The sequence below is a fragment of the Mirounga angustirostris genome, unplaced genomic scaffold (genome assembly GCF_029215605.1).
Source record: "Mirounga angustirostris isolate CCGP_5_RB_7025 unplaced genomic scaffold, mMirAng1.0.hap1 SCAF_5, whole genome shotgun sequence".
Lineage (NCBI taxonomy): Eukaryota > Metazoa > Chordata > Mammalia > Carnivora > Phocidae > Mirounga > Mirounga angustirostris.
The window spans coordinates 155,775,825-155,799,419 of record NW_026991713.1 but is presented as its reverse complement, the minus strand read 5'-3'; the positions used below and the strand labels follow the sequence as shown (position 1 = coordinate 155,799,419).

The following is a 23,595-nucleotide window of genomic DNA, read 5'->3' as shown; positions in this document are numbered from 1 at the left end:
AGGGATAGACGGGAGGAGTTGGGAAAGTAAGCAGGGCCCCAGATCTTGTAGGATCTTGTGGGCCTTAGTGTAGTGTTTAGAGAGTTGTTTGTTTGTTTTGAGAGAGAGAGAGAGAGGAGGTATTAGAGCAATGCGACATATTTTAGCAAGGGAAAGACCTGATCAGATTTGTGTTTTGAAAAGATCACTGTGGCAGTGCCTGGGTGGCTCAGTCAGTGAAGCATCTGCTCAGTCATGATCCAGGGTCCTGAGATCGAGCCCCACGTTGGGCTCTGTGCTGAACGTGGAACCTGCTTGAGATTCTCTCTCTCTCCCCTCCCACCTACTTCCCACTTGTGCACATGCATGCTCTCTCTCAAGAGAAAGAAAGAACAAAGAAAGAAAGAAAGAAAGAAAAAGAAAGAGGGAAGGAAAGAAAGAAAGAAAAAGAAAAAAAAGATAAAAGATCACTGTAGTTGCAATATGGAGAATGGGTTGGGAAAAATCAGAATGGAGTTAGACCATTTGGAGGGTCTTAGAATAATCCAAGATGGTGGTGGCTTGGCGAAAGTGTCAGAGACATGAAGGAAGTTAACATATTTGAGATTTTAGGAGGTAAAATGGATGGGATCTACTGGCTAGATGTGGGAGATAAGAGAGGGGCCAGTCAGAGAGGGGCCAGTCAAAGTTGACTGTCAGATTTTGGGCTTGGACAGTTTCATGGACAGTAATGACATTCACTAAAATACAGAGAACATTGGAGGAGAAAGAATTAGTCCAAGGGAGTCAGGAGAGATTAGGATCTAGTGAGTTTGAGGTCCCTGAGAGACACCCCAGAAGAGATGTTCAGTGGGTAGTGGGTCTAAAGCTGAGAAGACAGATCCTCCTAGCTAGTAACGTCTTACGGGTGAGCCACAATCCTAAGAGAGCTGGGATGAGGGAGGGTGGATTGCCCTTCCCTATTAATAGTAAAGTTCCTCAAAGCCATTGCCTGCTAATGGGAAGGTTGTGTTTTCTCAAGGAGTTATGCAGAAGCAGTAAGGTAGGGTATAGAAATGAGAAACCTTCTCCACTCCACCTTCCAATTATTGCCTATTGTCTAATTGTTTCCAGTCCTTTGCCAAGATGAGATATTAAGAATTACGTCTCTCTCTCACCCTCTCTCCCTCTTCCTGTCTCCCTCTTTCTCCCTTTGTCTTTCTTCATCACAAATGACAGAAAGCCCAATCTAAACCTCTTTAAGCCAAAAAATGAGTACAGGAATTTATTGGATCATGAGGCAGGGCACTCCAGGGTTTGGCTTCAGACATAGCTAGAGAGTCTCTGGATTAGGTTTTCATCTCTCCATCTGTCAGCCCTGTTTCTGCTGTGTTTTGATGCTCTTCTCAGAAAGGCTTATTATCTCTTGTTATCCCCAAATGGCCAACATTATCTAGGACTATATCAGTAACAGAGTCAAATCCAAGAAAAGAGCTACAGATTTTGTCCCCATATTCCCAGCCTTAAGGATAATTATAACTGAACCAGTTAAAGGCACACATGCCGGAAAATAGGATTTGGCATACTCTAGGGACCTGGTTTGGGAGTGTGTCTGGAGCCCCAGTCAAACCACATGCACTGAGAATGAGGGGTGGGTCACCACCTGAAAACCAGAGTCCCCAGCCCTTGATCACATTCTCTCATGATCAATCACATACCTGAGGCCACTGTATTTTGGAGTTAGCAGGAAATTGCTGCAACTGAAGACATCTGATATCTTCTGGTGCCTTTCAGACACAGGCTGGATTCTGGCAGTCTTTGGGTGCCTGTTGGAACCATGGACAGCAGGGGCTACACTCCTTATCCATCATCTGCCCCAGTTTGACCCCAAGGTTGTTGAACAGGTAAGAAGACTAACCTTCTGGTATTGACAAACTCCTAGAAGAAACTCATGTTTCAAACTCAAAAGCTGGACCCTGCTGAAAAATATTTTATTTAGCAGAGGGTCCCATAAGCACAATATAACCCTGGTTCTGGGTTTCTCAAAGTGTGGAGCACTGAATCCATCACTGTATCTAAATCACATTGGATGAAACCTTGAAGAAAATGCAGATTCCAAGCCCTTCCCCCAGGCCTATGGATCAGATTTTGTGGACTTGGGACCCTGAAAACACATTTTAAGAAATTAAAGCCACCAGAGTAAGCTCAGGTATCCTGGATCTGCCAGAGTCAGGTAGCTGGTGTGTGTGTGTGTGAATGTGTGTGTGTGTGTTGTTGTTGCTCAATTTATTGAAGTGTTTAGAAACAGAGTCCTTGGAAAATGACAAATCTAGTTTCTTATCCCACGTTCAACATTTATTTGTGGTTTACTTGCTACCCCGAGCTTCAGTTTCTTTATCTGTAAAATGGGAGTTTTAATAATTACTACATCACAAAATTGTTGGAATATAAATGAGATGGTACAGGTGAAGTGTGTGGAGTGCTTAGTCCTGAGCTGGCACACAGGCCCCTCCACCTCTCAAAGTCCAGTCCCCTCCCCACAACCTCTGTGGAGTCTGCTCTTTTCTCTGTCCTTCTCTTAGGAGCCCTTCTCATTAATCTCCCATCCATTAAATCTTTTCTCCTGTATTTTTAATCTCTCACTTTGCCCCTCTTCATTAATCTTTCATTTATTAAATCTTTCTCCCATAGTTTCAACCTCTTGCTCTTCATTAACTCTGTACCCTTAGTCCATAAACATATTCATGGTTCCCCATCCTAAAAAATACCTTCCCTTCACCCTGCTCCACACTGGACCAACCCTGTCTTTCCTCCCTTAGTATCAAACTACTCTATAGAACATTCTCCACTTGCTGCAGCCACATCCTCTTCACCCAGCTTACTCCTGAACACTGCAGTCCTCCAAGGGTCTGCCCTCACCCTTCCTCTTCCTTCTAACCAATCTCCTCTACTTCCATTTCACCAGCATGTGCATCCATTCAGGGGGTTCTTGAACCTATGCCTTAGGTCTAGTCTTCTCCCTCCATGCAAATTCCCCCTTGTTTATCTCCCCCAAGTCCATCTGATGATCCCTCCAGCACATCAGACTGCATTTTCCATTTCTTATTCCCTGCCACATGTCAATATTTGCCTCTCTATCATTGTTTACTGCACACATCCTGCCAGTCCTTGAGGCTTAAAGCTGCACAAAATCAAAAACAAAAACAAAAACACCGAATCCACCTTCCCCCCGCCACCTCCACTACATGGGTGTCCCAAAGTCTCAGTGTGCTTTAAGCTTGAATTATTTCAAAGTATTAATTCTATAAATTTACATACACACACACACACACACACCAGCATTTGAAAATTTAATTATTTTGATTTATTTTTCATTTGTTACTTTTGTGATTTTAATGATAACATTTTTAGCTTCAGTTCCTCTTATTGAAGATGAGAGATACTGATTGAAAGAAGGAGTGTTAAGTTAAAAATGTACTATCCATTTTTTATATTTTTTAAAGATTTTATTTATTTATTTGACAGAGAGAGGGACAGCGAGAGAGGGAACGCAAGCAGGGGGAGTGGGAGAGGAAGAAGCAGGCCTCCTGCTGAGCAGGGAGCCAGATGTGGGACCTGATCCCGGGACTCCAGGATCATGACCCGAGCCGAAGGCAGACACTTAATGACTGAGCCACCCAGGCGCTCCCTAAAGATGTACTGTCCATTTAACTCAACACAAAACCCCCAAATAATCCAATTGAAAATGAGAAGACATGAGCAGACATTTCTCTAAAGAAGACATCTAGATGGCCCAGAAACACATGAAAAGATGCTCCACATCATTCGTCATCAGGGAAATGCACATCAAAACCACAATGAGATATCATCTCACACCTGTCAGAATGGCTAAACTCAACAACACAAGAAACAATAAGTGTTGGCAAGGATGTGGATAAAAAGGAACCCTCATGCACTGTCTGGTGGGAATCCAAGCTGGTGCAGGCACTATGGAAAACAGTATGGAGGTTCCTCAAAAACTTAAAAATAGAATTACCATATGATTCAGTAATTGCACTACTGGGTATTTACCCAAATAATATGAAAACACTATTTCAAAAGGATATATGCACTCCTATGTTTATTGCAGCATTATTTACAATAGCCAATTATTAAAGCAGTCCAAGTATCCATTCATAGATGAATGGATAAAGAAGATGTGAGATAGATAGATAGATAGGCATAGATATGATGGAATATTACTCAGCCATAAAAAAAAGAATGAACTCTTGCCATTTGCAACAATTTGGATGGATCTAGCAGGTATAATGCTAAGCGAAATAAGTCAGAGAAAGACAAATATATGATTTTACTCATGTGGAATCTAAGAAACAAACAAACACAGAAAAAAAGAGAAACAAATCAAAAAATAGACTCATAACTATACAGAACAAACTGATGGCTACCAGAGGGGAGGTGAGTGGGAGGGTGGGTGAAATTGGTGAAGGAGATTAAGAGTCCACTTACCTTAATGAGCACTGAGTCATATATAGGATTGTTGAATCACTATATTATACAACTGAAACTATATAACACTGTATGTTAATTATACTGGAAAAAGGATGGAAGGAAGGAAGGAAGGAAGGAAGGAAGGAAGGAAGGAAGGAAGCGAGGCGAGGGAGGGAGGGAGGGAGGGAGAGTTGATTGGACTCAGAAAGAGGACTGAAAGTGGACGCAGATTTCCCCCAAGTACCCATTACACCTCCCTGTGGTTCTGTGTGGAAGATACAGATATTCTCATTTTACAGATGACGAAACAGAGTTGCAGAGGAATTAGTAACAGGATTGAAGTCAAGCAGGCTGACCCCAAACCCACATTCTCTCCTCTTTAGTGTTCCTTGTTCTCCCAGTGTATCTCCACCCTGATCTGAAACTGAAAGACTCCCACCTCTAGTAAAACAACAGTGAATACCAGACATTTTAGACTCTATATAATCTGGCTCCAACTAACCCCAATCTTCCTAAATTTACTTCTTGTTCCTCTCCTGTCTAAATAAACCATATTATTTGACTTCACTTAAATGTTTTTCAACTCTGGAAACTTTACTCCTATTACTCCTTCTATCTGCAAGAACCTCCCCCCCTTCCTCTGCCTGTAGACACCATTCCATTTGTTAAATACCCCAACTAAATGCCCCCTGTTCCATGAGGTCCCTGGATTATCCATTCAAAAGGAATATTTCCCTCTGCTTTGTTCTCCTTCTTCCAATCTCTCTTATGACATCTACCAATTTCCTTCTTACCATATGAGTCCTGTTTTATCTCCTCTATTACCACCTACTCTCAGTTGGGATGTTATCTTACTCTTCTTGCTTTCGCCCGACAGTGTCTGTTGCATGGCGTGTACAAAATTCATGCTCAGTATAGGTCTATTGAAAGAATTAAATAAATAATGGGCTCTCCTTAGAGGGGAGATCAGAATTAAAATGCTAATAATTAACTGATATTTTAAATCTTTATTATAAAAATAAAATTCCTTCTTTTCTCATTTTCTAGATGTTGTTCAAATACCCCATCACCCACTGCTTTGCTGTGCCATTTGTATATCAAATGATTCTACGGCACAGTTCTACCAGGTATAGTAGAAGTGGTGGTAGCTGGTCATAACAATCTTTGGGTAGGAATTTAAGGAATCCAATGTACCATGGTCTATTTTTGTTTTTTAAAGATTTTATTTATTTGACAGAGACACAGTGAGAGAGGGAGCACAAGCAGGGGAGTGGAAGAGGGAGAAGCAGGCTCCCCGCAGAGCAGGGAGCCCAATGCGGGGCTCGATCCCAGAACCCTGGGATCATGACCTGAGCCGAAGGCAGACGCTTAACGACTGAGCCACCCAGGCACCCCCCATGGTCTATTTTTAACTGTGGTCTTTGAGGGGTGTGTGTGTGGGGGGGGGATAATTGTTGGTGGTGATAATTAGTTCATTAAAGCAGGACTCCAAGATCCAAATGAAACACTCAGTAAGCCTTGCATCATTGTGCGTTTATTCTTTTTTAAACTTTTTCTTATGAAAGGACAAACATACAGAAAAATACATAAGACATAAATGTATAGATTAATGAATTGTTGAAAAACACCAGTGTCACCACTCACTGAATCAGAAAAATAGAATATTGCCCACACCCCAGAGATCTCTTCATGGCCCTCTTTCTTCCCTAAAGGAATTTACTGTCTTGACTTTTATGGTATTCCTTTCCTTGTTTTCCCTTATAGTTTACCTCCTAAGGAAATACCCCTAAACAAATTATCATATTTTACTTGCTTTTGATCTTTATGTGTGTAATCATATATTACTCTGTAATATTTGGCTTCTTTTTTCAGTATTATGTTTTTAAGATGTGTCTATGTTGCTGCATGTTGCTGTAGTTAATTTTCATTGCTGTATAATATCCCATTGTATAAAAACATGATGTGTTTTTTATCTGTTCTACCATTAATGGACACTGGGTAGTTTTCATTTTGGGGCTATTAGTGATTAATGCTGCATTGAATTCTTGTACATGTACACTGGTGCATATAAGCATGCATTTCTGTAGCATTTTTCTGGAAGACGAATTGCTAGTTCACACTGACATGACATTTTACCATGCGATTTTCCAAAGTATTGAAATGCTCCCATTAGCAGGAGAGGAGAATTCCCATTGTTCCATAACGTTGGCAATATTTGTTATTGTCAGAGTTTTTAATTTTTGTCAATCTGATGGATATATAGTGTTATCTTACTGTAGAGTTTTATTTTTGCATTTCCCCATGTTTGCAGGTTAATTTCAGCTAACCTGAAATCTGCTCTTTGAAACTTATGGGCATTTATGTATCTTTTAAAGAGTCTGAGATTAAAACGGCTACTTCAAAAATCAGAGTAACATGTCGTAAATATAGAATTAAAATATTAAGGTGTTCTGTGGCTACCCTTATGAAGCTAACTCTGAAACACAGTTTTGATTTTATTCATGAAGCCTCAAGCTGTTTGGATCCTGTTTCCATCTGTATTTCAAAGCTCATATTAAGCTACATTTTGAACATTCCTCAGTCAATGATCTTTGTCCAAACCCAGTAAAAATACAACCAAAGCATAGCTAATGACTGCATCAGAGAATCTGCCCATTTTACCTACTTTGGATAAAGCTGCAGAAAAATGAAGAAGGCACCCTCAGCCCTCCTGTCCCTGACTCTGACTCTGATGTACCAGGACAGGGTGATGAGGATGAGAAGGTGAACCAGATGTCTGCTACCTCTCTCATCCCCAAGAGCTGACCCGGCTCAGCCCCAGGCCACCTGGTACTCAGACCTCAATCACTTCTCCCCACGTCCTTCAGGGAATCCATCATTATTTTGTGGTTGTTTTTTTATTAGCAGAAAATTTTATGGGGAAAAATGAAGAAGAGGATTTACATCATGCAATGTACCTACTACAGATGTTCACAGCCAACTTTTTGGCTCTCTGAAATTCTTTCTCTCAGGGCTGCTACCATAACCCTTCTCTCCTTTCCTACACACATCCCAGTCTTCCTTGATGTCCTGGGCAATTCATTTCTACCCTCTAACTTGCATTCTCTGCTCAGAAATACAAAAGCCCTTCAATTCACATGACCCTACCCTTCAGAGAAGGCAATGCAGTTCTGTTAGCATCCTAACATGCTCTTGGGATCTTATCCCCTACCACCTTACAGTTTATAAAATACCCCTCATGGCCACAGAGAGTGTGAAGACAAGGTCTGATAAATACATCTTTGCCATCTTTTTATGTCAACTTCCAAAGTTGATCCAAACCTTTGATCCAAACCCATTAGCCTCACCGCCACCACCCACCCCTTGCCAGAAGAGTTAACATGAACTGACAGGAAGTGAGTGACTTCCAGTTGGCTTTGACCACCAGCAAATTGCCCCAAAGGCAACTAAGAACATGAGGAAGCAGAAGCATGAATGATCCAGATGACGAGGCTCTGAGCTCTTAACACTCTGGGCCTGGGGCAGAACATCCAAGGCCTGACTGCAAGTTCTCTTGTCACTTTGCCTTCCCCTAAGTCTCAGGTTCCCTACCCTGGAGCACTCTCTGCTGCCAGAGGATCAAGAGCAGTGGAGAAAACGGACAGGTCTTCTGCTCTACGAGGTCTACGGACAGTCAGAAACAGTAGGTAGAAACAGTAGGTAGATGGTACTTTCTTGATCAGTCAGGATGTGCTGAGCCACTGAGCCCAGCAGACGAGCTGAACCATGTATATGCAGAGGCCCCACTCTGCTCACACATTGCCTGAAGCCAATGGGAGGCTTCAGAGTTCTAGGCTAATTTGCCCCAAATCAATTTGCACAAAGACAATTCACAGCTCATCAGTTTGTCAAGAGGCCAATGTCCTGAAAACTATTGGACAAAACTTTGAAAAGGGGTGTAAGGACATGGTGCTACCATCCCTGGGATCATTAGCTCTAGGGAGCCCAGGAGGGGTGGCGGGATGGGAGGTTCTCTCCAGTAACATGGAGCCCACCATCAGCAAGTCCTGCCTACTTCATTCCTTCCTAGGGTGGCAACCACAGGCAGCCAGGAGCTGGCCCCAGAAGTTCATTTCTGGATGCTCATGTGGACAGCACACAGGTTTGATTGTGGGACACTAGCTAGAGTGGGGGAGGGAACAGAGACTTTCTGTATATACCAACACACACACACAGACACACACACATACACACACACACAGTGTGACTCCCAAAGGCATCACTGACTAGCCAGGTGACAGGACATTCAGAGTATCAGGCATGTCTTAAACCAGAAAAACGTTATTAATGATAGTAGGGGCAGGGGCAGGTATCTTCCAACACAATTCTCAAGTCATTTCTGTTGCTGGGCCACTTTCCCCAGCCTCCTTGTTATCCCTGTAACTGACAGACAGACGACTACCATCTCAGGAGCTGGAGCAAAATGACCATTTTAGCCTCAATTCACATACTCGTCTTGACTTTTTTGCAAAAAAAAATATGCTTTTAAATCATCAGTTAATTGGTCCGCTTCCAGGCCTAAGAAATATTAAGACTCTAGGTTAGTTCTTGTATGGTTCATAGTTTATATTTGGACAAGGAGGAGGGTGGGATGAGAACTACAATATACCCATGATCCAGGTTCCTTTGTATCAACTCTTTGCAACAACAGAATACTGCCTCATACCCAGGTGGTGCTGTATTTCACAAAGTATTTGCATAGCCACTGACTCATCTCTGGGACATTTTCCACATGCCTGTACTGTGAGCAGCAACATAGCAAAGGAGGAAGAGCTTTCCCTCTCAGGAACTCAGACCCCGGTTCAAATCTCAGCTTGCCAATTACAAGCTTCAAGACCACTGGCATAGCACTGAACCTTCCAGAGTCTCTGCTTCTCTGTCTCCAAAATGGAAATATAACCCAGTCTCGCTGGGTTGTGATAAGGGAAACGAAAGGAAGTATATAAAGCTCTGGCTACAATGTCCAACCTCTTGTACATGCTCACCTTGCTGTTACTCTTGTTTTTAAGTAAGTGTTGCCCTAGATACTAGGGTAGTAGAGATGAATGGGGCAGTCTCTATTCTCAGGATGCTTGTTATTCACTGAGGGAAACAGACAAGCAAAAATAAGGATAATTGGGAGCTCTCGGTTGGCTCAGTGGGTTGAGTTTCCGACTCCTGGTTTCAGCTTAGGTGGTGATCTCATGGGTCGTGGGATTGAGCCCCTGCATAGGGCTCCATGCTCAGCGGGGAGTCTGCTTAAGACTCTCTCTCCCTCTGCTCCCCAAACCCCATTCAAGCACTCTTGCACTCTTTCTATCTCTCTAAAATAAATGGATAAATATTTTTTAAAAAAGAAGTATAATGCTCTCTTGGCTACAATGGAAGTGTGGGAAAAAATACTACAGAAGGAGAATGTCCCAACTGACTTTTCTTGGGGCCAGAATAATAGCTAGTTGTGACTGTTTATGGAGATAACTTGGTGTGCCAGGCACTGTGTGAAGAGTTTTCCACACACTCACAGGTACTATGAGAGCTAAGTGTTATAATTACCCCTTTACAGAGAAGATGAAGGGGGATTAAGTGGCACATAGCTGGAGTCAAGATTCAAATCCTTGGGTGGCTCAGTCGGTTAAGCATTTGCCTTTGGCTTGGGTAGTGGTCCCAGGGTCCTGGGATTGAGCCCCACATTGGGCTCCCTGCTCAGCTGGGGAGCCTGCTTCTCCCTCTCCCCCTGCCCGTCCCCCTCCACCCCTACTCTGTCTCTCGTTTTTCTCTCTCTCAAATAAACACACAAAATCTTAAAAAGAAAAAAAAAAGATTCAAATCCTGGTCTAGCTTAGCTTTAGAAAGATATTTTAGAGTACCATAAAGGAGGAATAAAGTTCATCAGGAGGATAAATGGGGGTGGGGCAGTTGCCTAGCAGAGGGGACAACACAATCTGAATATTCTCAGCACAGCTCTGAGTCGTTGAGACAGGGTTCCTATCACTGTTTAACAGCCTGAGTCAATGTTAAATGATATCATGGCCTTCCTCTAGCAAACGGACACATGTCTGACATACAGTGCGTACTCCACACCTCACGTTACATGCCCACAGCCCCGGGCTCACCCCTTTGCTTCTTTTTTGGCCCCTCGCAGTGGACCCGGTAGCCCCAGGAGCTCGCACAGGCCCAGTCTATGTCAGGTGTGGTGAATATCTGCTGACCAGAATTGGGTCCATGCCTTGCACCTAGAATCTGGGCCTTCTAGCTTCCCCATAAGGGTTCTTTGCATAGCATCGAATGACATGGATGAGTGAGGATGCTGTGTGTGGTTCTTAATGCTTTGTAATCAGCCTGGACTCTTTGGCCAACCCCATTTTCTTTCTTTTATGAATAGGGAGTAAGTTGTGTCACTCTCCGTGGAATGAAGATCAAGCCGGGTTCCATCGGGAAAGGCATCCCCTCCTTCGACGTCCAGGTCTGGTCCTAAAGGCATTTGCTGGGTGCAGTTAGGGCTGAGCTGGGATTGAACAATTGTGGGACACCAGGTGACAGAACCAGCTGTGCCCACTCCACCCCACCCCCACCCCAGTTGTTGTCCTTCTTCCTCTCCTCCTGTTTTCCCGCCGATTTCCTGGGGAGGCTTCAGTTGAGAACTGCAGTATCCTGGGCATGAATGCTGCTCAGCCTGGCAGCCGGAAGCCTCATACACAACAGATGGGACCAGAGCACCTGGAGGGAGCCCTGGCAGCTCTCTCCATCAGCTGGTGCTTCTAGTTTTCCCTGATCTGTGTTTTCTAGCTTGAAGACACGTTTGCCACGTCTGCATATCCGTGAGACCAGGAGACCCATAACTTGGGTTTCACCATTTCCTGACTTCAAAGTCTTCTGACAGCTGTAATCTATTTTTTGACAGGGCTCCTCCCCCCATTTATTCTCACCAGTGTCACACAAATAGTCAGGTACTGTGTGGGTGGGGCCGGCGTGTTGGGGTGTCCCTGCAGGTTGGGATCCACAGGCCTGTTGCTCCAGATCATTGACGACAAGGGCAACAGCCTGCCGTTCAACACTGAAGGCAACATTGGCATCAGGATGAAGCCCACCAAGCCCATTGGCCTCTTCATGGGCTATGAAGTAAGTGGTGATCCTCACCTGCCCACTTCCAGGCCCCCCAAATCCCTTCAGGGAGCAGTGTGGGTACTAAGGGGGTGGATACAACTCTGTACTACGAGCCTTCTTCACACCTCTCTTCAGTCACTCCAACTCAATGAAGCCTCTTCTAATTAATCTCTAAGCTCCTAGTGTGTTCTCACATCCTTTCCTGTCCAAAACCATCTGACACTTAAGTGCTGACAGGGTAGAAAGAAGCACCCCAGACTTGGGTTCCAATGATCTCTCTCTTTTTTTTTTTTTTCAGATTTTATTTATTTATTTGACAGAGAGAGACACAGTGAGAGAGGGAACACAAGCAGGGGGAGTGGGAGAAGGAGAAGCAGGCCTCCTGCAGAGCAGGGGGCCGGATGTGGAACTTGACCCCAGGATCCTGGGATCATGACCTGAGCCAAAGGCAGATGCCTAACGACTGGGCCACCCAGGCGCCTGTCCAATGATCTCTTGAGGTTGAGTATGCAGGAAGCTTTGACTGAGTTCAAATCCTACAGTCCCACTTACCAACAGGCTGTGCACAAATCTGTTAACCTTGCTGAGCCTCCAGAGAGGACAGTGGTGCCCCCACTTCACAGAGGAAGAAACTGCAAATTGGAAGCTTTGTATGTTTTCCCCACGTCAAATAAATGGCAGGTCTAGGATTCAAACCCACATCTTTTTGGTTCCCAAACCCTACGTAAGAAATCCAGGGATTACATAAAACTGTGACAGGTTCTAAAGAAACCTGAAACTCTTGACCAGGCAAATTCTCAGCTTCCAAGATTGGTCAGGGGAGAGTGGACAGACCTTGAAGTTGATCTCAGACCCGTCTCCTTTCTCCACAGGAACAACCATTGGTGTCCCTGTTGGCCTCACTCTATGGCCTTGGGGGTGGGTGGTGCTGCTCCTTTTGTGACGTTATTGACCAAAAGCAAATAATGCAGGCCCTAGCCTTAATTCACAGTAGCACGATTTTAGGCTTGGATAAAAGAGGAAATAAACAGAGTAACAGATATATAGATCAGTGGTTCTCAACCCTGCCTGTATGTTAGAATCAGTTGAGGAGATTTAAAAAAATAATTCTTGGATCCAACCATAGAGATTCTGGCTAAATTAAACTGGGATGGTCCAGAGCAACATCAGTTTTGTTTTAAATTGGAAGTAACATATTTTATTTTACAAAGATGTCCTCCTCTATGCCCACACCTGTGTAGATATATACCCCATTTCACATGCTCTCTTGACTATATGTTGTCACTCCTCCACTGAGATTTGTTTGCTTTTTTCCTTTCTTTTCTTTACTGAGGTAGAATATATAAAATTCACCCTTTTCACCATTTTTAAGCATACAATTCAGCAGCACTGAGTAAATCACAACATTGTACAATTACCACCATGCATGTGCAGAAATTTTTTCCATCCCAAATGGAGACTCTGTTCCCATTAAACAATAACTCCCCCCTCCTCCTCATATCCCCAGCATTTGGTAACCTTTAATATACTTTTTGGCTTTAAGAATTTGCCTATTTTAGGTACCTCTATTAAGTGGAATTGTACAACATTTGGCCTTTTGTGTCTGGCTTATCTCACCTAGCACATGTTTTCAAGGTTCATCCATGTTGTAGCATGTGACCAAATGTCATTTTTTTTTTCAGGCTGAATGGTATTGTATGGGTATACCATATTTTGTATATCCATCAATTTCTTAATAGACATTTAGATTATTTCCATCTTTTGGCTACTGTGAATAATGCTGCAATGAACATTGGTGTGCAAGTATCTGTTTGAGTTCCTGCTTTCACTTCTTTTGGATATATACCTGAAAGTGGAATTGCTGCATCTTATGGTAATTCTATATTTAACGTTTTTTTTAAAGATTTTATTTATTTATTTGACAGAGAGAGAGAGACAGCGAGACAGTGAAAGAGGGAACATAGGCAGGGGGGAGTGGGAGAGGGAGAAGCAGGCTCCATGCTGAGCAGGGAGCCCGATGTGGGGCTTGATGCCAGGACCCTGGGATCATGACCCGAGCCGAAGGCAGACGCCCAATGACTGAGCCACCCTGGCGCCCCTATATTTAACTTTTTGAGGAACTGCCAAAATGTTTTCCACAGTGGCTGCACCATTTTATATTTCTATCAGCAATGTACAAGTGTTCCCGTTTCTCCATATCCTTGCTAATCCTTGTTATTTTCAGGTTTGTTTGTTTGTTTTGTGTGTATAATAGTCATTCTACCGCATGTGATGTGGTGTCTCATTGTGGTTTTGATTTTCATCTCCCTAATGACTAGTGATGTTGAGCATCTTTTCATGTGCTTATTGGCCATTTGTGTACCTTCTCTGGAGAACTGTCTATTTAAGTCCTTTGCCTATTTTTAAAATTGGGTTGTTTGTTTTGTTGTTGATTTGTAAGAGCTCTTTATATATTCTGAATATGAACCCCTCATAAGATATATGCTTTGCAAATATTTTCTCCCATTCAGTGCATTGTCTTTTCACTCTTTTGATAGTGTCCTTTCAAGTAAAATTTTAAAAATTTGATGAGGAACATTTTATCTATTTTTTTCTTTTGTTTCCCGTGCTTTTGGTGTCATAGTCAATAAATAATTGTCAAATCCAAAATCAGGAAGACTTCCCCCTATGTTTTCTTCTAAGAGTTTCAGAATTTTAGCTCTTGTGTTTAGGTTTTTGATCCATTTTGAGTTAATTTGTGTATATGGTGTATAAGGTAACTGCATTCATTTGCATCTGAACATCCTAGTTTCTCAGTGCCATTTGTTGAAAAGATTGACTTTTCCCACTGAATGGTCTTGGCATTTTTGCCTAAAATCCATTGACCATATATGTGAGGATTTCTTTCTGGGTTCTCTATTTTATTACAATCATCTATGTGTCTTTTTTTTTTTAATGCCAGTTTTGTATGGGTGTACCATATTTTGTATATCCATCAATTTCTTAATAGACATTTAGATTATTTCCAGTATAGTTTTGCAGTAAGTTTAAAAATCAGTAGTGTAAGCTCTTCTCCCTGGAAAGAAGAACTTTCTTCTCCCTTTAAAAGATTGTCTTGGCTATCTGGGATCTGTCAAGATTTCATATGAAATCTATAGTTTTGCAGTAAGTTTAAAAATCAGTAGTGTAGTTTTGCAGTAAGTTTAAAAATCAGTAGTGTAAGCTCTTTTCCCTGGAAAGAAGAACTTTCTTCTCCCTTTAAAAGATTGTCTTGGCTATTTGAGATCCGTCAAGATTTCATATGAATTTTAGGATGAATATTTCTATACCACTGAGATTTTGATAGGGAGTGCATTGAACCTGAAGATGGCTTTGGGTAGTACTGTCATCTTAATATTAAGTCTCCAGGGTGCCTGGGTGGCTCAGTCGGTTAAACGACTGCCTTCAGCTCAGGTCATGATCCTGGAGTCCCGGGATCGAGTCCCACATCAGGCTCCCTGCTCAGCAGGGAGTCTGCTTCTCCCTCTGACCTTCCCCCTCTCATGTGCACTCTCTCTCTCTCTCTCTCATTCTCGCTCTCTCAAATAAATAAATAAATAAATAAAATCTTAAAAAAAATATTAAGTCTCCAATTAATACAGTATGTCTTTCCATTTATTGATACCTTCTTTCATTTCTTTCAGCAACAATTTTTATTTTTCAGTGTACGTCTTTCACTTTCTTGACTAAATTTATTCTTAGTATTATATTCATTTTGTTGCTATTCTAAATAGAATCATTCTTTAATATCTTTTGTCCATATATAGTTTTTTCTGTTTTTTAGTTCTTTGTTCATTTTTTCTCTTAGTTTTTGATCACTTAACACGTTTGACTTATTATTTCTTCCAAGTTTTTATTTAAATTCCACTTAGTCAACATACAGTGCAATATTAGTTTCAGGAATAGAATTTAGTGATTCATCACTTACATACATCAGCCAGTGCTTATCGTAAGGAGTGCACTCCTTAATCCCCATCACCTATTTCACCCATCCCCCTGCCCCTCCCCTCTGGTTACCATCACTTTGTTCTCTACAGTTAAGAGTCAGTTTCTTAGCCTTCCCCTCTTTTTTCCCCAATGTTCATTTGTTTTGTTTCTTAAATTCCACATATGAGTGAACTCTAGAAATCAGATTCTCCCACTTCCCTGGGGGTTGAGGTTGCTGGGGTTTCATTGTTTTGTTTTTTGATTTTGGACTGTTGAAGGCTATAGTAGTCCTTTGTTGTGGTACTTTTGCAAATTCTTTAAAGACTATTGTTTGTCATGTGTGATTACTGAGGTTTCTGATCCTTTAGCTCGTGTTCAGTTAATGTTTTGACAGAGATTTCCTTGAGGGGCAGGAGCTCAAATGAACAAAGAAAAACATCACCAACCAAAAAAGAAGAGAGAACAACCACTGTGCAGATTGGCTCTGTGCTGGGATACTCCTTCACCACTTAGCTGGACTTGCTCTGAGCCTAGGGATCAAGCCTGAGATGAAAGCTTAAGGTTTTCTCAGGACTTTGCTGAGCATGCATCTTGCCCAGGCATGTTCACGGCTGTCTTAATTCCCCCATGCATATAGCTGTCTTGAACATCCTAATTTCAAAAACAAAAAACAAAAAAAAACCCAAAACTCACTCCAGCATCTCCCCCAGACCTTGATGGTCTATTGTATATCTCCACCCATAATCTCTTACGTCAGGCAACTTCACTTTTGTAGTTTGCCTGGTAGCTTCTATGAGCCGGGCCTGCTGCTTTTTTCTGAGTTACATAAAGTGAGTTCCTTGCACCTGTCCTTCAGGCAGCCCCCCAGATAGGTTAGAACAGATGCACACAATAATCATTATTTTACTTTAAAACATCTGTTTTTGGGGGCACCTGAGTGGCTCAGTGGTTAAGCATCTGCCTTCGGTTCAGGTCATGATCCCAGGGTCCTGGGATCGAGCACCGCATCGGGCTCCCTGCTCCACGGGAAGCCTGCTTCTCCCTCTCCCACTCCCCTTGCTTGTGTTCCCTCTCTCGCTGTGTCTCTCTCTGTCAAATAAATAAATAAAATCTTTTAAAAAAATAAAACATATGTTTTTTAAAAAGTTAATCAGTATCACAAATGGAAAACAGTATGATTTGCCAAAAACAGAAGGCAATTATAACTATAACTATAATGCAAACAAAACAATTTTTCTTGAATTCTAGCTAAACCCTGTTCCCACTAAAAGCTCCAGTCCTGAAACTTACTCTTGGTAGTTCCAGAGCTTTTAAAAACATGTCAGAGAGTCTCCTTAATACAATCAGAACAATTGGAAGGGAACCTAAAATGGGATGTCATTCAATTTTTTTTTTTTAATTTTTTTTTCCGGGACCTTTTTCAAATCATTTCATGTTTCATGAGAGGGATGATCTCAACACATTGAGTGTTTGAGTGCAAACACTTGGTGGTTGAGTACAAAGGCTGTGGAGCAAGAATTAAATTCAAATACCAACCCTACCACTGACCAGCTGGGTGACTTTGAGTGAGTTATTGTGCTTCTCTGAGCATTCATTTCTTCTGTTATGGCCTATAAAAATCTAGCCTCACATAAAACCTGCACATGAATGTTGAGAGCAGCTTTATTCACAATAGCCCCAAACTGGAAACAACCCAGATGCCCTTCAATGGGTTGACACCCAAACTGGGGTTCATCCATAACATGAAGTACCATTTAGCAGTAAAGAGAACAAAGTATTGATGAACATAAGAAGCTGGACGAATTTCCAGAAAATTATACTGAGTGAAAAAAATAAAAACAGAGCTAGTCCCAAAAGGTTACATACTCTAGGATTCCATTTATGTAACACTCTTAAAGTGACAAAATTATAAAACTAGGGAATAGATCAGTCCCTGCCGAGGGCTTAGGGATTTGGAGGGAGGGAAAAGATGAGGGAGATGGGTGTAGATATAAAAGAGCAACACAGGAGATCCTCAGGATGACGGGAGTCTTCTGTAACTTGACTCTGGTGGTGGATGCACATTTGATAAAATACACGTAGACACACACAAAAAAGTAAAAGTAAACTGCTGGGAGATCTAAGTGAGATTGGTGGACTGTGGCAATGTCAGTATCCTGGTTGTGATATTGAACTGTAGTTTTGCAAGATGCTACCATTGGAGAAAACTGAGTAAGTGGCACACAGGATCTCTCTGTGTTATTTCTTATAACTGCATGCAAATATATAATTATCTTTTTAAAAAAGATTTATTTATTTATTTGAGAGAGAGAGAGAGAACATGTATGCATGCATGTGTGCATTAGTTAGGGAAGGGGCGGAGGGAGACAGAGAATCTCAAGCAGGCTCCATGCTGAGTGCAGAGCCCTACACAGGGCTCGATCTCACAACCCTGAGATTATGACCTGAGCAGAAATCAAGAGTTATCCGCCCAACTGAATGAGCCACCCAGGTACCCTGCAAATATACAATGATCTTAAAATAAACAGTTTAATTAGAAAAATAAAAGCCTTGTAGGTTTTCTGGGAGGATCAGATGAGGTAGTATTTTGGGAAGGAAATTCATTTAACAAAAGTGTATTGAACCTCTCATTTGTCCAGGCACTATGTGAATGCTAAGCTGAGAACAATAAATAAAATACACAGGGTCCATGTTCTAGTGGAAATTTTATTATACTAGAGCGCCACACAAAAGTGAGTTGTTACTTTAAAAACTTATCCTTAAAATTGGCTCAATATTGTTCACTAATTGACAAGTAGTGTTCATTGAGTACTTGGATATAATGAAAATAGACTCAGAGAGATTACAAAACTTGCCCAGGTGCCAAGTAGAGCCAGGAGCGGGATCCAGACCCAGATCTGAGCACCAGGTTGTGGCTCATCATCTCTAAACTCGTTGCCTTCAACAAAGGGGTATTGTTGTCTTTGCAGGACAACCCAGTAAAGACAGCCAAAGTGGAGTGTGGGGACTTTTACAACTCTGGAGATAGAGCAACTATGGATGAAGAGGGCTACATCTGGTTCCTGGGGAGGAACGATGACATCATCAAAGCCTCTGGGTAGGTATGTCTGACCTGAGCCGGGAGGCATCACCCTCACTTGCCTCATGGGATCTAGCTTGTTCTGACATTCATCCAAGCTTGGTGATGGTTAGCTCAGGCTAACTCTGAACAGAGCTCTGTCTATGGGCCCCCTTTCTGGGGATACCTGTGCACCTCCCCCAAGCCCTGCATCCAGAAAAGTCTATCAAAATGTAGTTCAAGAAGGTCTGCAAGGCGAACCATAATGAGACATTATGCAATTTAAGGGATTTGGAAGGAAGACGTTACATAGGCCCTTATTGTTGAGGAAGCTTCCTCTATGTTTGGCTCCTCTAATGGGACACAACAATCACTGAAAATTTTAATAATAGATAACAACAACATAAACCTTTATGGGGCACTTACTATGGGGATGCACACTCTGCAGTGCTTTATATAACTCAGCTCTCAGTGCTAGAAGGTAGATGCAGTTATGCCCATTTTACAGATGAAGGAACTGGGTTACTGACTAGTGAATAAAGTTCCCTAAAGTTTCAGAGTGCTGGGTACAACCCAGATTTACCAAAGCTGTCTGGCTCCAAGTCAGTTGTCCCTAAATCTTCACGTGATTTGGAAAGAAAAAAAAAATGACACATTATACCAGAGTAACAAGTTCTCTTGGCTATTTCAGGGAAGTTGAGTGTGTTTACCTTTTAAATTTCTAAAACATGCTAATATGATGGGGAAGAGTATGCAGAATTTGCATGAATGTTTAAGATAAAGGCTGAGGCTTCTAGTAGGTTTCATGCCAAGGGAAGCTGCTTGAGCCCAGCCCCAGAGCTCGGGGAGAACTAAATATTCACCCTCCTCCCTGAGCAGAGGCAGTGAGGTGAGAAACTCTGGGGAGCATGTGAGTGTTGTATTTCTCAGCACGGAGTGCCCATTCTTCATGTTTGGGGCCCATGAGAGAGCCAGGGCACAGGTATCTGGCTTCCTGTGACAGTTATCCTATGTGACAAGGGACGAGGTGACCCTCCAAAACATGAGACTTGAGGGCTTGGGTCACCCGGCCCTGGCAGCCACTCAGAAGCCAAGAAGGAGCCCGCAGGTACCGCGTCGGGCCCGCAGAGGTGGAGAATGCCCTGGCCGAACACCCGGCTGTGGCTGAATCAGCTCTGGTGAGCAGCCTGGACCCAATTCGAAGGGAGGTGCGGAGGACACAGAGGTCATCGTGTCTGTGTGTGGGCACCAAGGCAGGTGCCGGGAAACCTTCCTCCTGGTCCTGTCTCTCCAACCTTGGACCTCGGGTGGAGGGGGGCCCCGGGGTGTGCATGTGCATTTACACTGTGTGGCCACCAGAGAGCAGTGTGGCCTCAACCATGTGGGACAGAAAATGATGCTTGTGAATGTGGCTTGCAGCTGGGGCTACTGCTGCCCGTCTCCTAATTTCTGAGCCCTTCCTACCTGCCGGCTCATTTCCCCCTCACAGCAACCTCATTAATTAAGGACTCTGAGACCCTTTTTTACAGGGAAAGAAACAAGCATAAGGAGATTAAATAAGTTGCCTGATCACAAAGCTGTCAAGTGGTGGAGCCAGAATGGGAATGTGAGCAGTCTGGCTCCAGAGCAAGCATTCATTGATTCACTGTGTGCTGAGCACCTACTCTGGACAAGGCCCTGTGCCCTGTAGACGCGACATGAATAATAGGAACGTAGTTAATCACCACCATTGATTTAATGCCCACAGAACTCTACCTATAATAATAGGGAAAATGGTGATGATAATGATAGGAATAAAAATCAGTTTAAACGAGCTTCATGGTTTATATGAATGATCTCGATGAATCTTGAGAGCCATGCCCTGAGGAATGAAGCCGTGCTGTCCCCACATCAGAGAAGGACATGGAGGCTGAGAGAGGTGAAGTAATTTTCCAAGGCAGAGAGTAGAAATTGGAAGTATGGACACTGGTCCTGTTCTTTTCCAGAGGCTCAACTGTCAACTTGTTTTTCCATTTACTTAATACACATTTACTTTTTAGACTATACACTTGGTTGCCACTCCCCCTGAGCCTCCACTCTGGTTCTGCGCTGCAGGTGGTGAAGGCATTTATTGTCCTGACTCCGGAATTCCTCTCCCATGACCGGGACCAGCTCACCAAGGAGCTACAGCAGCATGTGAAGTCAGTGCCAGCCCCGTGTAAGTACCCCAGGAAGGTGAGTGAGGGCAGAGGGATGGGGCCTGGTCCCGTCCAGTGGGCCCTGGGCTCTGCTGCCCCAAATCTCCTGGGGTGGCTGGGGTGGAGCTTACGTAGCCCATGGAATGAGCATTTTTCTCTACTGAAGAAGCATTCAACTTAGGGGTTTAGGGGAGATCCATCTTAATCATGGAAACCTCTATCCTGTGTCAGAAAACAAAAAGGCTGACAAAAAACCTACAGAAAAAAATCAGCCAAGAGCCTAGAAATATCCAAGAAGGATATTTGAAATCTTTCACAATTTGAAAAAGACATTCGGGGCACCTGGGTGGCTCAGTCGTTAAGCGTCTGCCTTCGGCTCGGGTCACGATCTCAGGGTCCTGGGATCGAGCCCCTCATCGGGCTCCCTGCTCGGCGGGAAGCCTGCTTCTCCCTCTCCCACTCCCCCTGCTTGTGTTCCCTCTCTCGTTGTGTCTCTCTCTGTCAAATAAATAAAAAGAAAATCTTGAAAAAAAGAAAAAAAGAAAAAGACATTCAAGTCAACAACTGCCACACTTTTAAAAAACATTATTTGTAGTAAGAAATATATTCTAAATTGAAGCCCAATACATATATAGATACATAACAAACAAAAGGTAACAAAATAATATTTATTGTAGCATAAAATACATTCTGAGAGATTTTTTTTCTACCTCGTTTTCAGTGCCATGTGAGAACTATGAAAATGTCCAACAATAGAGAAATGATTAAATTATTCGTGGTAATTAATGCTGTCCTATAATTTAAAAAGATGATGCAGATCTCTTATTTGTAACATAAAAAACATCACAAAAATATATTATTAAGAGACAAAAGCAGGCTGTGAATAAATATACATGTTATCTGACTTGTTGAAAAACCACGTTTGCAAGGATACATGGGTCAAAAATTTAACGTGTCTTTCTTTTGTAATAATACATTGCTGTGCTTTCTGAGTGTTTACCCAAAGCTAGATAGCTAATATTTATTGAACATGTGTGCCGGGCGCTGGACTCAAAGCTCTACATGTGTTATTTCATTTAATCCCCCCAAACCTGAGATGGTATAACCATCCATTTGACAGAATGGAAACGGGAGAGGCTCAGAGACTCACAGTAAATTGCCTGAGGTTGGAGTGAAGAAAAGGGCAGAGCTGAACTCAAACCCAGTGTATCTGAAAACGGAGTTCGTCCTTCACATGTAAGGCTCTGCCGCCTCCTAGAGAGTAGACTGGAGGATGCAGGCCAGTTAGGATGGGCTGATGTTCCTGTGAGGAACTAGTAGCCCCTGTCTTAGTGGCTCCTACTAGGGAAGTATCTTTCTTGCTCCGGCCACATGTCCGCATGGTCTTCCTGGGACCAGGATAAAGGAGCACCCACCATAGGTAACTGCCGGGTGCTAGAAGAGATGGACAGAGTGGATGCCAGACCCAGTGGTCTCAAGTGTTCTGTTCGAGGTGGCACGCCTCACTCCCACTCACATCTCACTGGTCAGAGCACATCACAGGGCTGCATCCAACTTCCCGGGTCAGGGGACACCCTGACATGCCTTGGTGGAGCCTACTGGGGCCACCACATGGTGCCAGCCCGTCTGGGGGACTGTGCAGGGGCAGAGGAGGAGCCTGGGGCATTGGTAAGAAATGACAGCAGGACTAAGTTGGGATGGGTTTGCTTTATCCTTGACCAGGTGGAATTTGTCTCAGAGCTGCCCGAAACCGTCACTGGCGAGATTAAAAGAAGTGACCTTCGGAAAAAGGAGTTTGGTCAGATGTAATCAGCAAAACCCTCAGAAACCACTGTGTCTTCTTTGCCAAATCCCTGGCTGCCTCAGTTTCCTCACTATGGGGAGGGTGAGGAGGGGAGTGTTGGACATTGATTTTAAGAGCATCAGGAGTGCTCACATTGCAGCATTTTTGTTCTTTTAAATTACTATCCATTACTCTCCTGCTTCCAAGTCCCCGAGTGAGCGCCCAGGATGTAGCTGGGGTAATAAAGGGACATGAGCATCCAAGGGGACTTGTGTTGTGCTTTGATTCTGTGAATGAACCAGAGCTAAATGCGGTCCCTCCATGATTCTCCCCAAGCCCCACTGGAGAGGACTCTGGGGCCAGATTCTCCCCCCTGGTTCCAGGGGCCCTGGGTGACTCCTTTTGTCTGTTCAACAACCACAACACAGAGGTCTGGGGAGGGACCCTTCCTTGGCCCCAGGTGTCCACCTCTGCCTGGCTTGCCCATGCCCTGCTGGAGGGTGAGGTCAGGGCCAAGCTAGTGAGGTGGCTGGGGAAGGGGGAAGGCACCGAGGGCAGCCCAGCCTGGTGGTTCCACCTGCCTGCCAGACCATTCCTCACCGCTCCATCCAGCATGCCATGGACCCGCTGCCTCTGTATGGTGCTGCTTCCAGGTCCCAGCCTGCACCAGCTTAGGTGTGGGAGGGATCTGCCCTGTGGGGACCCAGGAAACCTGCAAGACTCCTCCAGCCCTTTCCGGGGTGCCCAATCCCCCATTCCTTCCATGGAGCCCAGGAGCTCCGTTCCCCAGCCCTCCGTAGGGCCCCCCAATCACTCACCCTTTCCCAGGGCCCAGGAATCCCTCAGCCTCCCCAGGGGCCCGGAGCTCTCCCCACACTTTATGAGGTCCTCCTGCCATCTGTAGCCCGAGAGATGATGTGTGCAAAGGGCAGGGCTTAGCACAGGCCTGAAACAGGAGGGACCTCTGGTTGTCACCAGTGTTGCTTTGAACAGCTGTGAGACGTGAGGCACCGGATCTGGGAAGGCACTTGCCCCATGGAGATGATGATGCTAATGTCCACAGG

At 43.6% G+C, this 23,595-nt stretch overlaps 1 protein-coding gene across 1 annotated transcript in view; it reads left to right on the top strand.

The window, feature by feature from the left end:
• Positions 1 to 23,595, top strand: part of LOC123840738 (acyl-coenzyme A synthetase ACSM1, mitochondrial-like) — a 40,276-nt gene extending 16,681 nt beyond the window's left edge. The window contains 9 exon segments of the mRNA XM_064590313.1: positions 1,703 to 1,862; positions 5,494 to 5,573; positions 8,023 to 8,128; positions 10,847 to 10,927; positions 11,482 to 11,583; positions 18,483 to 18,610; positions 19,680 to 19,779; positions 20,666 to 20,785; positions 22,471 to 23,595. Coding sequence (XP_064446383.1) covers positions 1,703 to 1,862; positions 5,494 to 5,573; positions 8,023 to 8,128; positions 10,847 to 10,927; positions 11,482 to 11,583; positions 18,483 to 18,610; positions 19,680 to 19,779; positions 20,666 to 20,785; positions 22,471 to 22,557 — 964 coding nt within the window. The 3' untranslated portion in view covers positions 22,558 to 23,595.